Source organism: Monodelphis domestica, chromosome 8 (genome assembly GCF_027887165.1).
Source record: "Monodelphis domestica isolate mMonDom1 chromosome 8, mMonDom1.pri, whole genome shotgun sequence".
Classification (NCBI taxonomy): domain Eukaryota; kingdom Metazoa; phylum Chordata; class Mammalia; order Didelphimorphia; family Didelphidae; genus Monodelphis; species Monodelphis domestica.
The window spans coordinates 197,053,944-197,068,225 of record NC_077234.1 but is presented as its reverse complement, the minus strand read 5'-3'; the positions used below and the strand labels follow the sequence as shown (position 1 = coordinate 197,068,225).

General features: G+C 38.2%; 1 protein-coding gene across 1 annotated transcript in view; it reads left to right on the top strand.

The window, feature by feature from the left end:
- The window catches only part of IL18RAP (interleukin 18 receptor accessory protein), a 35,092-nt gene extending 22,482 nt beyond the window's left edge, over positions 1-12,610 (top strand). Inside the window, exons 8-9 of the mRNA XM_056808514.1 lie at positions 10,844-11,014; positions 11,167-12,610. Coding sequence (XP_056664492.1) covers positions 10,844-11,014; positions 11,167-11,576 — 581 coding nt within the window. The 3' untranslated portion in view covers positions 11,577-12,610. The remainder of the gene's footprint in view (positions 1-10,843; positions 11,015-11,166) is intronic.
- The last annotated feature ends 1,672 nt before the right edge of the window (positions 12,611-14,282 follow it).

Genomic DNA, 14,282 nt, shown 5'->3' with positions numbered 1-14,282 from the left:
ATACAGTGCCCTCTGCTGGCAAAATTCAGAAATTCTTTTTGAATTGCATTCATTTATTTAAGCATTTACTTAGCACTTGGGTGGATTGTTCAAGAGTGCCCTCTGGTGAGAGGGCTTGCCAGGCCCTTTTCAGGGCTGCTCATTCACCTTTGGTGTCCACCCTTCACCTAGATCTCATCTGTGGCTCCAAGAATCCATAGAGGCTAAATCCATGTAAAACCATTTTGCTAGGTGGACTAAACCAGGTTGACAATGACCATCAGGCCTCAAAACCATGGGTAAGTTAGGGGATGCCTAACTAAGCATGTGAATATTTCCTCTGGAGGAATGGGCAGATGACTTTCACAGATGGTGGAATAGGTGGAAAAGATCAACTCATTCCAATGTCTATAAAGATAGCTAAATCAGGCACTGTGGAGCACTTAGAGCTTGGCCAGACATTGAAGACACCAAGGTCATCCATTGCATCCAGAGCCATTCTCCGCCATCTTGACTTTTGTCTCTCTGCCAGACTCTGATGATTCTGGAAGAGAGAGTGAAGTCAACAACTACCTATAGCTCTGCTTCACTTATATCCAACTCATGAGTAAATCATGACATCACAAGGGTGATAAATAAAGGATAAAAGACAACAACCAGAACTTTACTATGCTCCAGATTGTGTGGTAGGTGCTCCTAATAAAGAGACAAAAACAAGACATCCCTTGCCCTCATGAAGCTTCGGCTCTAATTTTGGAAACAGAATGAAAACATATAGATACAAAATATATACAAATTAATTTTGAATCACTAGAAAATGGATGAATTAAGGGAGCTTTCATGTAAGAAGTAGCACTTGGACTGAGAATTGAAGGAAGCCAGGACATGGTGGGGGTTTAGGAGGAACCAAGTTATAAGTATTGGGGACAGCCTTGCAAATGAAATAGGAGGTGAAAGGTCCCATATAGGACCAGCAACTGGGCAAGTTTGTTTGGTTATCATACACAGAAGAATCAGTGCGCAATAACTATGAAAAGGGAAGCAGAGCCCGATTGTTAAAAGCTTAAAGTGAAAAAGGAGAAGTTTTATTTTATCTTAAAGTGCACCTTGGAGCTTTGAATGGGGGTAAGATGTCCCTAAAGACATTAATTTGGTAGCTGTGTGAAGAATGGTTTGGACAAAGTCAATGAGGTTGTGATGAGGATATTAACTAGGGTAGTGGTTATATATGAGTGGAGGGAAAAGGACAGATAAGAAATATGTGTAGGTTGATTGGAAGTATGATGCTATCATTGAGAGAAAAAATAAAGTTAAGAAGATTTTCAAGCTTCTATGGAAAGAGAATGAATTTTGTTTTGAACACAATTTAAAATGCTTATAAGACATCTAGGTTAAAATGTCAGATAGAAAATTAGTGATGCAGGAATAAGGCTCAGGAGATAGTCTGGGGACAAATATATAGATTTTGGAATCTTCTACATAGAAATGATATTTGAATCCTTGGAACTGATAAGATTAGGATACTGAGAGACCAAGATAAGAGGAGCCCAAGAGAAAGCCTCATTAACTGTGTGACCTTGGGCAAATCATTTAATCTTATTTACCTCCATTTTCTCATCTGGAAAATGAGCTGAGGAAGGAATTGATAAACTACCCATTATTTCTGCCAAGAATACTCCAAAATAGAGTCACAAAGAGTCTGATATGATTTAAAAGACTGAACAACAAGAGAGAGCCTTGGTGGACATTTGTAATCAGTGGATAAAATAGGGATTAAGACTTACCAAAGAACTGAGAAATGTTAGTAAATCAGATAGGAGGAGAACAAAGAGGGAACAGTGTTACAAAAGCCTGGAAAGGAAAAATTATCTAGGAAGAGAGAGTGGCAAACAATATCAAATGCTGCAGAAAGGTCAAGAAGGATGAATACGGAAAAAAAAAAGCAAACATTGAACTTTGCAATTAAAATATCTGGGAATTTGGGAGTTCAATTTGCCAATCAACTAATAAGCGTCAATTTAACAACTACTGTAATAACATACAAGGATACAATATCAAGATTAGGTCTGTTTTCCAAGGTGTTCTGGGAAAAAGGGAAAGAACCTATATGTTCTAAAATATTCATAACAGCTCTCTTTATGATATTAAAAAACTGGAAATTGAGGGAATGTCCAATAGTTGGGGAATGGCTGAGGAAGTTGTGATATATGATTGTGATGGAATGCTACTGTGCCATAAGAAATGACAAGCATATTAATTTTTATAAAAACCATGGAAAGATCTACATGTAATTATGTAGAGTAACACAAACAGAACCAAGAGAACATTATATACAGCAACAGAAATATTCTTTGAAGAATATATGTCCACCTCCAGAGGAAGAATTGATAAATAGAAACAAATAAAATATAGTATTATATATACTTTTTTTTTTGGTCAAATGATACCTTCTCTTAGTATGGGGAAGGAAAGGATGGAAGGAGTGTAAAAATGGAAATTTTGAACCCTAGACTTCAATCCCCAGAAGTCCTTGGTATTTCCCAGAATTCCCTGTAATCTCACCTAAGTCTCCAGGTTGGCGAGGTCACAATTGGTATTTAACTGGCAGTAACGCCTCCCAGGCATTTGGCTCTCTTCCCTTGCAATCATGTAGCAAGTATAGTGGTAAGCTAGGTGCAGGGATTTTGAATGGGCTAATCAGCCACGGGCATGTGGTTTTTATTTTGTATCTTCTTTATTCTTTGATTTTCTAATAATCCTTAATAAACCTCATATGTTACTGTCAGTTAAATACCAATTGTGATCTTGCCAACCTGGGGACTCAGGTAAGATTATAGGGAATTCTGGGAAATACCAAGGACTTCTGGGGACTGAAGTCTAGGGTTCAAAATCTCCATTTTTACAGGAGATATCTGAGAACTTTAATGGAGCAAACAAACAAATAATATTTTGAAAGATCTAAGGATACAAAGATAAAATCAAAACAGTTCTTGCCTTTTAATAGCTTATTTTCTAATGGAGGAGAAATATGTGTGTGTACTCACACACACATATATAAATATATATATACACACAAAAAAAATTTTACAACCAAAATAGATATATAAATAGGGACCCCAAAATAAAATAAAATTTATTTTTAAAAAGTAGGAATGACATAATCATAGAAGGGAAAAATTATTAGCTAGGAGTATTGGGAAGGACATCCTGAAGAAAGACATCCTAGACATAGGCTTAGTCTAAGGTGAAGAAGAACATTCCAGGCCTGAGAGATAGCCAGTACAAAGGCTGGGATGGGAGTATCATGTTTGAGGAACAAGAACATCAGTATTGCTGGATGATTGGTTGTTCTACTTTGTACTCAAAGATAACCAAAACAACATCATTTGTAATATCTTTTGACTAGAGCATAAATTGGATTTAAGTGAGGCAGAATTACACAAAGTTATGAGCTTCACTTTCTCATCCAAAGTTGTGGAAGTACAAGTGGTGGGAAAAAAGTCAAGATGGTTGGTGATATCTCAGGGTGCAATGGATGACCTTGGCATCTTTAATGTATAACTAAGCTCTAAGAGCTCCACAGCACCCTTTTCATGGTCATTAGAACAAATAGTTCTCATCTTCCCTTTCACTGGGGGAAACATTCACATGTCTGGGGTGTGGGAAGTGTTCAGGGAGGACTCTGGTATGAAGGCATGCTGAGACCTTTTTGGGGATACTTTCCTTCTTTGGCATCTACCTGTCACCCAACTTTAACATGTGGCTCCAAGAAGCTGTAGCATATGCAGTGATCACAGTAAATCTTTTTGGCAGGTGGGATAAATCAAATTGAGGGTAACTGATAGAAATCAAACCCACTGGCAAGTTAGGGGGATATTTACTTTATCTGTCTAGCAGGATTATAGAATGTGGAGAAAGGAATAATGTTTAAGAAGGTTGAAAAGGCATCAGGTTATGAAGAGCTTTAACTTTCAAACTGCATGATCAGACTTGTCTGTTAGGAAAATCACTTTGGAAGCTATGTGGAAGATGAATTGAAGTGCAGAAAGCCTTGTGAAAAGGGGGACCAATTAAAAGATTGTCTTAAAATTAAGGATAGAGCCATTTCAGATGAATGACAAGGTTAGATTCTAGTTTAGAAGCATGTGAGAAGGGACTGAGAGTAGAGGACTCAATGTAAATGGTTTAGAGTAGATGATTTTTTTCTAAAAGTTAAGCTGTAAAAAGGAGCAAAAATTGAGAATGTTAGCCTGAAGGGATGTCAGGGATTAAGTAAAGGTTTTTAAGGATTGGGGATATTCAAGTATCTTTGAAGACAGCAGGCAATGAAGCACTAGATAGAGAGAGACTGGAATTGAGAGAACTAGGTGATGATTATAACAGCTACATACTACTACTACTACATACTAGGGATGGGTAGAGAGTATAATATTTATTGGAAAAGGATGGTGAGGATAGGAAAAACTGGGGATAATGTGAGGTTTGTAGCAGGGTATACAGGGGTTGAAGGGAGAGAGGGAATATTGCTCGGTAAGGCAAAGGAGAGAGATGCCCCCGCTGAGAGGAAGCAGCAGGGGTCCAATAAGGTCTGTTTGTTCTTGAATGACTGAACTGATGTTCAGCTCCCTCTATGCCCAGAAAAGATAGTCTACTTATCTGACTACAAATTCAAATAATATAAAGTTTAATAACTAGTTGGGATTGGAGTTTTTTCCTCAGTTTCAGAGCTGAGGCCAGGCCCCAGAGGCTGGCAGAGGGTTTCTCCCACTCCCGTCTACTCTATATCAGTCCTCGCTTTGTCTAATTCAGAATCTTAGCAGTAGACAAAAAGTAAACCAGAACAGTTCTGACTTTCAGAAGTGATTGGGCCTGAATCTTCGGGCTGAACCAAGAAGAGGCACACCACACTAGACTGGGCTGAACAAGCTCCTCTCTCCTCCAACACCAGGAAGCAAGTCCAACCCGGCAGGAAAGAAGTGCTAGTCACAAGACCCAACTGTCACTCCCAGTAACCCCTTCCCCCACCAACTGTCAGTCTAGTTTCCTTTCCACAAGAGAAAAAGATTAGTGGGTCAAATGGAAGGGTTAGTGTAGGTAAGTAGAAAGGTCTCCCATTCAGAAAGTAGAATAAAGATGAGAGAACAGATTGAAGGTTAGGGGATTTTAAGATGGAGAATTAGAGAAGAAGTAGCTCTTAGCAAATGTCATGAATTTTCTCAGTAAAGTTTTAGCTTGCTTTTAAATTACCTTAATATTTAAAAAAAAATTGTGCTTTCAATGTTGTAGGCACTCATTGAGTCACAGAATTACAAAATTTGAAAATCAGAAGGCATCTCTGAGACTATGAAGTTTATTTGAAGTTTATTCTATAAATGAAAGGAACCTCCACCATAGCATACCCAACAAGTGGGTGTTGGTTGTCTAGGCTCTTCTTGAAGACTTTCTAAAAGAGGGAACAGAGGGAACCCATCACTTCCCCCAGAAAGAGAGCATATCATTTCCAAAAGCCTTAATCCAAACCTAGATCCACAATTTGCTGTGGCCAGAAATTCCATCACCCAGTGGCTTACCTTCTAGTGATGAGTCCTGAACTTGGCCAGTCTTATCATCACTAAGCTGGATCACTAATCTATCTGGTTTCACTAGGTGCACGATCTTCATTCAGATACATACTTGGGGCCTTTTAGTTTGGAAGGACCTGAAAGAAGTTTCTCTCTATTGATAGAAGATGACAAATTGACAAATTCACCTCTGCTCCTTAATGAAGCATTAGATTAAGATTTTAGGGGTAGGTTTTTAAATTACTCTCCCAAATCAAGTCAACTGAAACCTAAGCAAAACCTGGTGACACATTGTTTTTATGTTATACCATAAAGTACCTATTGAGCTAGGCTATCTGTGAATAACTAGAAGCTAGGAAAGATCCTAAGTAAACCAGTAAAAAATAAACAGACTAGTGGTTTAAAAAGGAAGAGAATCTCTTTTCTCCCAGATATTCTCTTCTCTAGGGTTTTGTGACAGTGTTCTCTCCTCATCCTACCTCCTACCTTTCTGATAATTTCTCCCCAGACTTCTTTGCTGGTTTTTCAAGACCAAACCCATTAATCCTGTGATCCTAAAGGACTATTATTGACTCTTTTCTCTTTTCCCTCAATTACATTATATTTCTTGTTGACCTCATAAATCTTCTGAAATATATATATATAATATATATAATAATAAAATATATATATATATAAATAATGGGTAAAACCTATAAAAAAACAAAGTAACAGTTTATTTTAGGAGAAAGGATGAAGGCAAGGGAATTGGGATGAATATCTTAAATCCAAAACTAAATTGCTAAGTCCCACTATCTAATAATTTCACTACCTACAAATCTGGCTAACAACAACTAATTAAATTTAACCCCTTAGTTAGTTTATAAATTTGGGAAGACTTGAAGGCTACAGGAAGAAGGGTCAAAGGAAGTCTCACTGACAGTTGTCCTCTTGAGTCTGGCAGGAATCCTGGTGGAAATCACAGTAGCAGCCAGAATACACAGGAACAGATACCAGTTCACTAAGAAGGGGAGTAATGGTTTAACTTACACAGTCCACCTGTGGAGTTTAAACCAATCTCAACCACTTCCCAGAAGGTGAAACTTGCTTGAAGGAAAGATCTCAGTCTCCTACCCCTGAGAGTAATTCCACCAACTTCCCCTTCAGAGTCAGTCGCCCCAGCGTTCTGTAATTCTTTCTTTGCCTCTACTGTAGTACTTCCTGCTTTTAGCTTGCTCCTGCTAAATCCCTTATAACACTTCCTGTATTCAATTGCCTTTATGCAAATGATTCTCAGATCTATTTATTAAGTTCTAACCATCTGAATTCACTTCACACTTATCTATTAGATATCTCAAATTAGATGTATGTATATATATACATACATATATATATATATATATATATATATATATATTATAACTCAACTAGTCCTCAATGAACTCCAGCTTCCTATTACTTTTGGAATCCAATATAAAATCTTTTGTCATTTAAAGCCCTTCTCAACCAAGTTCCTTTATATATTTCCAGTTTTCTTAGACTTTACTCCCCTTTGTTTTCATATGGTCCAGTAACATGGTCCTTTTTATTATTTCTTGAAAACAATATTCCTCTTACTTGTGGACCTTTTCTTTGACTATCATCCATGATTGAAATATTCTTTCTTCTCATTTCCTGCACTTAGTTTCCTTTCCGATTCAGTCCATGTCCCACTTTCTGCAAGAAGCCTTCCCCAGCCCCTTCTCCTACCCCATCACTGCTAGTGTCTTCATCTAAAGTTATTTCCACTTTACTTTGTGTCTATTTTATACATTACAAGATGAACAAGATATTCAGGGAAAATTAGCAGCTGTGGTATGAGAACTTCTGAGAGCTTTTCAGGGCTGCTTTCTTCTTTTGATGTCCATCCTCTATCCATCTCTCACCTGTTGTTCTAATAAAGTGTAGCTTGCCTATTGTCCATACCCTGGTAAACCATCTTGACAGGAGGGCTAAATCAGGTTGAGGGTAACTGAGAGGTCTCAAGTCCGTCAGTGAGTTAGAAAAGCGCCTACCCCAAGCATGTGAAGATCTTTCCTAGCAAAAGGGGCAAATGAAAACAATTTGTTTCAATGGTCATGAAGGCAGCTGAAACAGGCACTGAGGAGAGCTTAGAGCTTAGTCAGACATCGAATATGCTAAGGTCATCCACTGCATCCCAAGCCACCACCAGTTATCTTGAATTTAGTCTGGCCACTGGACTTTGATGACTTTGGAAGACAAAATGGGGTTGATGACTTTATGCAACTTTGCCTAGATTCAATTTATAGAGAGTCAAAAGATATAGAGAGTAAAAAGATAGTGATGTTATTTTGGTTCTCTTAGAGTATAAAAGACAACAATCAATTTTATGCATAATTGTCATGTTGTCTCCTCTTAAAGGACTGTTTTTTTCTTTCTAAAGGACTGAATCTTCAGCACTTAGTATAGTGTTTCATATATAGTAAGTGTTTAACAAATATTTATTTTCTAATTGAATGATATGGAAAGAATTTAAAGAAAATTATGATAATTTAATAATGTTATAATTATTATTGAATTATAGACCCTGAGCTATAAGGGACCTAAGAAACCATTTGGTCTAATTGCTTCATCTTTCAGATGAGAAAACTGAGACTGAGGGAAGCTAAATGACTTAACCAAAGTCATACAAGTAGTAAACATCCAGGGGCAGAATTTGAACCCCAGTCCTCTGACTCCAGAGCTATGTCATTTCTACTTCACACAAACTACTATAGAATATCATTCCAATGCATGTCCAAATCCAATTTGTGAATCACCCAGAATCCTGTAAAAATAACAATCCTTTGTGTCTACTTAGTGTAATTATGTTTATATAAAATGTTGTAATCTAGCATTTTCCTCACATTGACACTGGGAGGTTGCCAAAACAAATATTGTCCATATTTTACAGAGAAGAAACTGAGACTTTGACCTCATATTACCCTTATTCATCACCATCATTAATTTCATTGTCATTTTTATAATCATTGCTATTAGATGACTTGTATATGGTCACATAGCTCATAAAGGCTAGAGCAACAACTTGAGAATAGGTCTTTCTTCTTTGATGCAAATCCAATGTTCTTGTTTTCTACATTTCAAAGCATTTTCACATTTAGTCTCCCCTTTACGCATCACAATATTCCTATGAGATAGGCAGATCTGGCATTATTATCTTCATATTACAAACAGGTAAACTGAGATCCTGAGAAGTTAAGTGACTTGTCCCCCAAGGTCACATAGCAAGTTGGGAACAAGACCAAGACTCAAATCCAGACAATGCTACTTTAATTGCATGTTAGTTTTGCTAATACACTTTCCCCACAGAGCTTTGAAGATGGAATTGAGGAAATTTATAAGAGAGTAAAGTGAAGTATTATCAAAACCACATAATTGTATGTCATTATATATTATTGTTACCTGAGGAAAATGTCATTACAATAAACTTTAAGCAGGAATCCAGGGTGTCTTGTTTTGACTTATGAAATTTTTTGAGTCAAGTTTTACTTTTAAGTAAGGGAGACATTGAACAGCATTCATAAGAAACTTCACTTTAAAAACTTGCTATAGTACAGTGCCAGGCCTTGAGTCAGGAAGACCTGGGTTCAAATCTAGTCTCAGACACTTCCTAGCTCTATGATTCTGGGCAAGTCTCTTGATCCAAGTTGCCTAGTCCATGCCTCTCCTCCATCTTAGAACTGATACTAAGATAGGAGGTAAGGTTATTTTTTTTTAAGGACTTCTTATTGTTATTGGTATATTGGGGGGAGCATGTTATAGTGAAATTCCTTGCAATGGCATATGGTCTATAATTAGCCTACCTTATAACTTTAGAATAATGCTAGTCTCCCAAATTAGGGGAAGTATTGGATGGGCCAAATAGTGGTAGCACACACCTATAATCTGATTTGATGCTGGTAGATCTCTTGAACTCACCAATTCTGAGCTCTAGGGGACTAAACTGATCACACTAAATTCTGAATCAATATGGTGATTCCCCGAAAATTGTGTCAGGAAGGAGGGAACCTATCCAGGTCAGAAATGAAGTCAGAAAACTCCATGATGATCAGTAGTAGAATCAGATCTATACGAGGGCTCTGAAGTTCCAGTTTGGGTAGATTGGGAGACTCCGTTTTATTTTCTTTTTAATTAAAAAATAACAACAACAAATTGATTGGGTGAGAGATTTAGTTGCTTTCTGCATGAAAGTGATAGAGGCAGCAGAGACTTGCTATGTATAACATTAGGTAAGCAATATATTTATATATCTAAATGCATTAAATAATGGAAATATTTGGGTCAAGTCCTAAGTAAGAATTCTGATTGACCACATGACTGTGCACTAATCATGTTACTTTTTAGAATTCCTTGTCCCTAAAGTAGGGATAATTAAGTGCAACTTAACTACTAGCATAGGAGAATACTACAAAAACCTTAAAGTCCACTAAAAATGAGAACTTATATCCAATGGTAAATTATCAGCATTTAACTGATTCTTCTTACATATTTATCTTTTCATTCTTCTAATCAATATTAGCATTCCTGTCTTCCCATTCAAATTAGGATGATAGGTTTGTGTTAGGACAAGATCCTGAAACGTCATTTGCAATCCAAGTGTTCACCTACAATTAAAAATACCCATTCTACTAAGACCTAGGCATGGTGATTTGTATGGTCTCCTGATTTCTTTTTGGGATAGGGACTAGATATGCAATTTCAAGTAATGTCCTTTACCAAAGCAAACCAACAACTGTTTTGCCACTTTTATAGTCCAATAGAATTGTCTGGGGGCATTGAAGGGTTAAAAGTTTTTAAATATTAATAATAAAGGTAATTCATTATTAGCGATTGATATAGTGCTTTAAGATTTGTAAAGTCGTCCACATATCATTCATTTAATCAATGAAATCCATATATAAATGCATGCTTTTTCAAGCAATCTATGTGAGCATGAGGTCATATTTGATGTTCAGTTGTTTCAGGCATGTCCCACCCCTTGGACCCCATTTAGGGTTTTCTTGGAAAAGATACTAAAGCAGTTTGTCATTTCCTTCTCTAGTTCATTTTACAGATGAGGAATTGGGGCAAACAGGGTCAAGAGATTTTGCTCTGGAGTCACATAGAAAGTGTCTGAGGCTGGATTTGAACTCAGGAAGATGAATCTTTCCTACTTCAGGCTCAGCACTCTATGCCACCCTTCTGCCTTTGTATCTATTATACTTGAAGTTAAAATGGAAAATGGATTAAGTCCCCCCCCCCCACTTTTGTTTCTTTCCTGTCAGATAAAAAAGAATTTGATGCCTTTGTATCCTATGCTAGAGATTCCTTTGGTGATCTGGACTCCTCATCTCTGAATGAGGAAAGCTTCGCATTGGATTTACTCCCTCAAGTGTTGGAAAACAAATATGGATACACCTTGTGTTTGTTTGAAAGGGATGTGATCCCAGGAGGAGGTGAGTGAGTACAGTCGGAATTTCCTTCTCTTTCTTCCTCGGCCATTTGTGCTATAAGCATGCTCTAGATTTCCTGGAGGACACGGGGACCCCTGATGCTTGCAGTGGCCAGCGGTGTGTACATAACGAAATACTTGTTTCTTTCTCTCCAGCTTACACAGAAGATATCGTGAAAATCATCAAACAGAGTCGGAGAGTCATCTGTGTCCTTAGCTCCAGTTATGTGAACAACCCCAGTGTCTTTGAACTGCAAGCCGCAGTCAATCTTGCCTTAGAAGACCAAACATTGAAACTCATTTTAATTAAATTCTCTCCCTTCAAAGAGCCAGACTCTTTACCCCAACGAGTGAGGAAAGCCCTTAGTGTCCTCCCTACGATCACCTGGAAAAATTCAAAATCAGCGCCTCCAAATTCCAGATTCTGGAGCCGCATCCGCTATCACATGCCAGTGAAAAACTGCCGGAAATTAGGTAGTCAGGGGTTCCATTTTTTCCCAAGAATTTTCTCAGAGGAAATAGAAAAAGAAAAAGAAACAAGAACGAACAACGTGTCCAACCACTAGGGGGCGCTACTGGCTCAAGGAACGTTAAAGTCTGAAGAGCTGCCTCCTGCCTTCCCGCGGGATTGGAGGCTTTCCTACCGGTCAGTGCTAGATCTGCGGAAATAGCACCAAGCTTAGGACAGCACTGTACAACCTTGGACTTCCTTCACAGGACTGGAGAAGAGGAGCTTTCCCCAAACTCCATGGTGCCCATCATCCAAGGGTCTTTGGATTTTCTTCCACTGATAAGGGAATGGATTCAAGAGCAGAAAAAGAGAATACAAAAGTTCAGCTCTGTCCTGTATGTTGCCATTTAAAGTGATAAGTAGATACAACGTCATACGTGACTTTTTTGTCCGCAACAAAATTAAACGAACGTTTTGCAGGGATATGAAATGGCAATGACCCTGGCTGAAGGTTTCTGGGGAAAGCTAGGGCTCATTGCTCCACAGCCAGCTCTGGGGTGTTCGGGAGGAAGGGGTGTGGATGGGGGAGCAGATGGATGTGACCCCAAGACAGAGCAAGGACTAGACTGGCCTTAAATACCAGAGACAGTAACTAACAGGATGGGCAGCTAAGACGGCAGATGTGATACTAGGGAGATGGCATGGTGTAGTGGAAAAGACTAGGAGAAAGACTAGACTAGGAGAAAGAAGATGGAGGTTGTATTCTCAAGTTGGCCACTAAGTTGTTTTTAAAGTTAGTCACTTGGGGGCTCTGTGGATTGAGAGCCAGACCTAGGGACAGGAGAACCATAGTTCTAAATCTGGCCTCAGACATTTCCTAGCTGTGTGACCCTAGGCAAGTCACTTGACCCCCATTGCCTAGCATTTACTGCTCTTCTGCTTTGAAACTAATGCACATTATGGAAAATAAAGATTTTAAATAAATAAAGGTAGTTACTACACTTCTCTGGACTCAGTTTCTTCATCTGTAAAATGAAAATTAGATTATGTAAGTGAAAAGGGCACTTTCAGTTCTGAGATTTCATGATTTCATGAACATGAATGCCAGGATTAAGACATGGAGAGCAGAGGAAGGCAGCAAGGGGTGTGCTGGAGTCAGCTCTCAAGAGCTTGGGAGAACTGATTGTTAAATTTTCAGTGTGGGTATTCACATCTCAGAAATTGGCAAGTGCTTCATATCATGCCTTGACTTATATTGTTTTGCTGATTTTTTAGATTTAAGAGAGTAATGGAGAAAAGAGATAATGTTAATAATGCAGATTAAAAGATGGCTTTTTTGGTGTGTCTTTGAGAGCCAGTTTTTAAACACCACTGCACCTGGGATTGAGGCAAAAGTGTGTAGGATGGGCAGATGATAGGCAAAGGGTTTGCTAACAGATACAGAGCATCCTTAGCAATAACCATTCATTACACTTGCATGGCACCATTTAGTCTACAAAGAACTTTCTCATTGTTTTACAGGGTCTTCAGAATAAGACTGGGAAGTTGGCTGACTAGGGGTTCAAAAGAAGGAGCTCCTCAGCCAGTAGCATACATCTAGTTAAGTGCTCACTATGTTCCAGATTGTGTATCAGGTGCTGGAAATAGAAAACCAGAACTGAAACAGTCTTTATGCTCAAGCAGTTTACATTCTATCAGAGGAAAACAAGTCTACAAATAAAAATGTACAAGGGAGAGAGAATAGACTATAGAAAGTTGCAGGAGCTGAGGGTGTTTAGCCAGGAGAAGCAAAAAGCATGATGGGTTCAGGTAGCTATCAATATGGCAAAAGCAATCATTTTATATTTCTTTTCTCCAGAGAGCAGAAATAAGAATGTAGAAGTTCAAAGAAAAACATTTAAGTTTGATGCAAGAACAAAAAATATCAGTCTTATAGTTAAAGTAAATGGGCTAACTGGGGGAGCTGGTGGGTTCAAATTCACCAGGACTCTTCCAGACAATGCAAAATCCATGACCAATTGTTGAATTTGTTATGGAGGGGATCCTTGCTCAGTCATGTGCTGGTTCCTGAGACCCCTTAGAACTCAGAGACTATGTGATTCCAGTTTGATAAGTGTGGCCAAAGCTCACGAAGTTTAAAAGTGACTGGCTTGCTTAAAGTTATGTAGCTTGTAAATGGAAGGAACTAGAACCCAGATCTTCTGACTTGTAGTACAGAATTCTTTTAACTATACTAACAATCAATCAATAAACAGATGAATAAATAAGTGACACTTTATGCTGAGATACCTGCTTTCTGAGACAGGAAATCTTTGCAAAGGACCAGAACTATTCAGAATATGGTTGAAACAAGTACATAGAACTTCTGTTGCTGTTTAGTCATTTCAGTCATGTCTAACTGGTTTTCTTGGAAAAGATACCAAAGTTGTTTGCCATTTCCTTCTACAAATATTTTTACAAATGAGGAAACTGAGACAAACATGGCTTAAGTGATTAAGCCAGATTTGAACTCACTAAGATGAATCTTCCTGGTTTCAGGCCTGGCACTCTATTCACTGTGATTTAGCTGCCCCACATAGCACTTAGAGACAGAGAAATAGACAAAGTATTAAGTATTTACTTATGTACCAGGCATTGTACTAATCACTGGTAATACAAATAGAAGCAAACAAAACAGCCCCTACCATCGAGGCTCTTGCTTTCAAATGGGCAAAGATATTCCTCCCCTCCTCAGAAAAAGAACCAAAAGGGGAAGGAGAATCTAGAGGGGGTAATGTAGAAGGAGAAGTAAAGGAGGAATCTGGCAAGTCCAGGGGTGAGA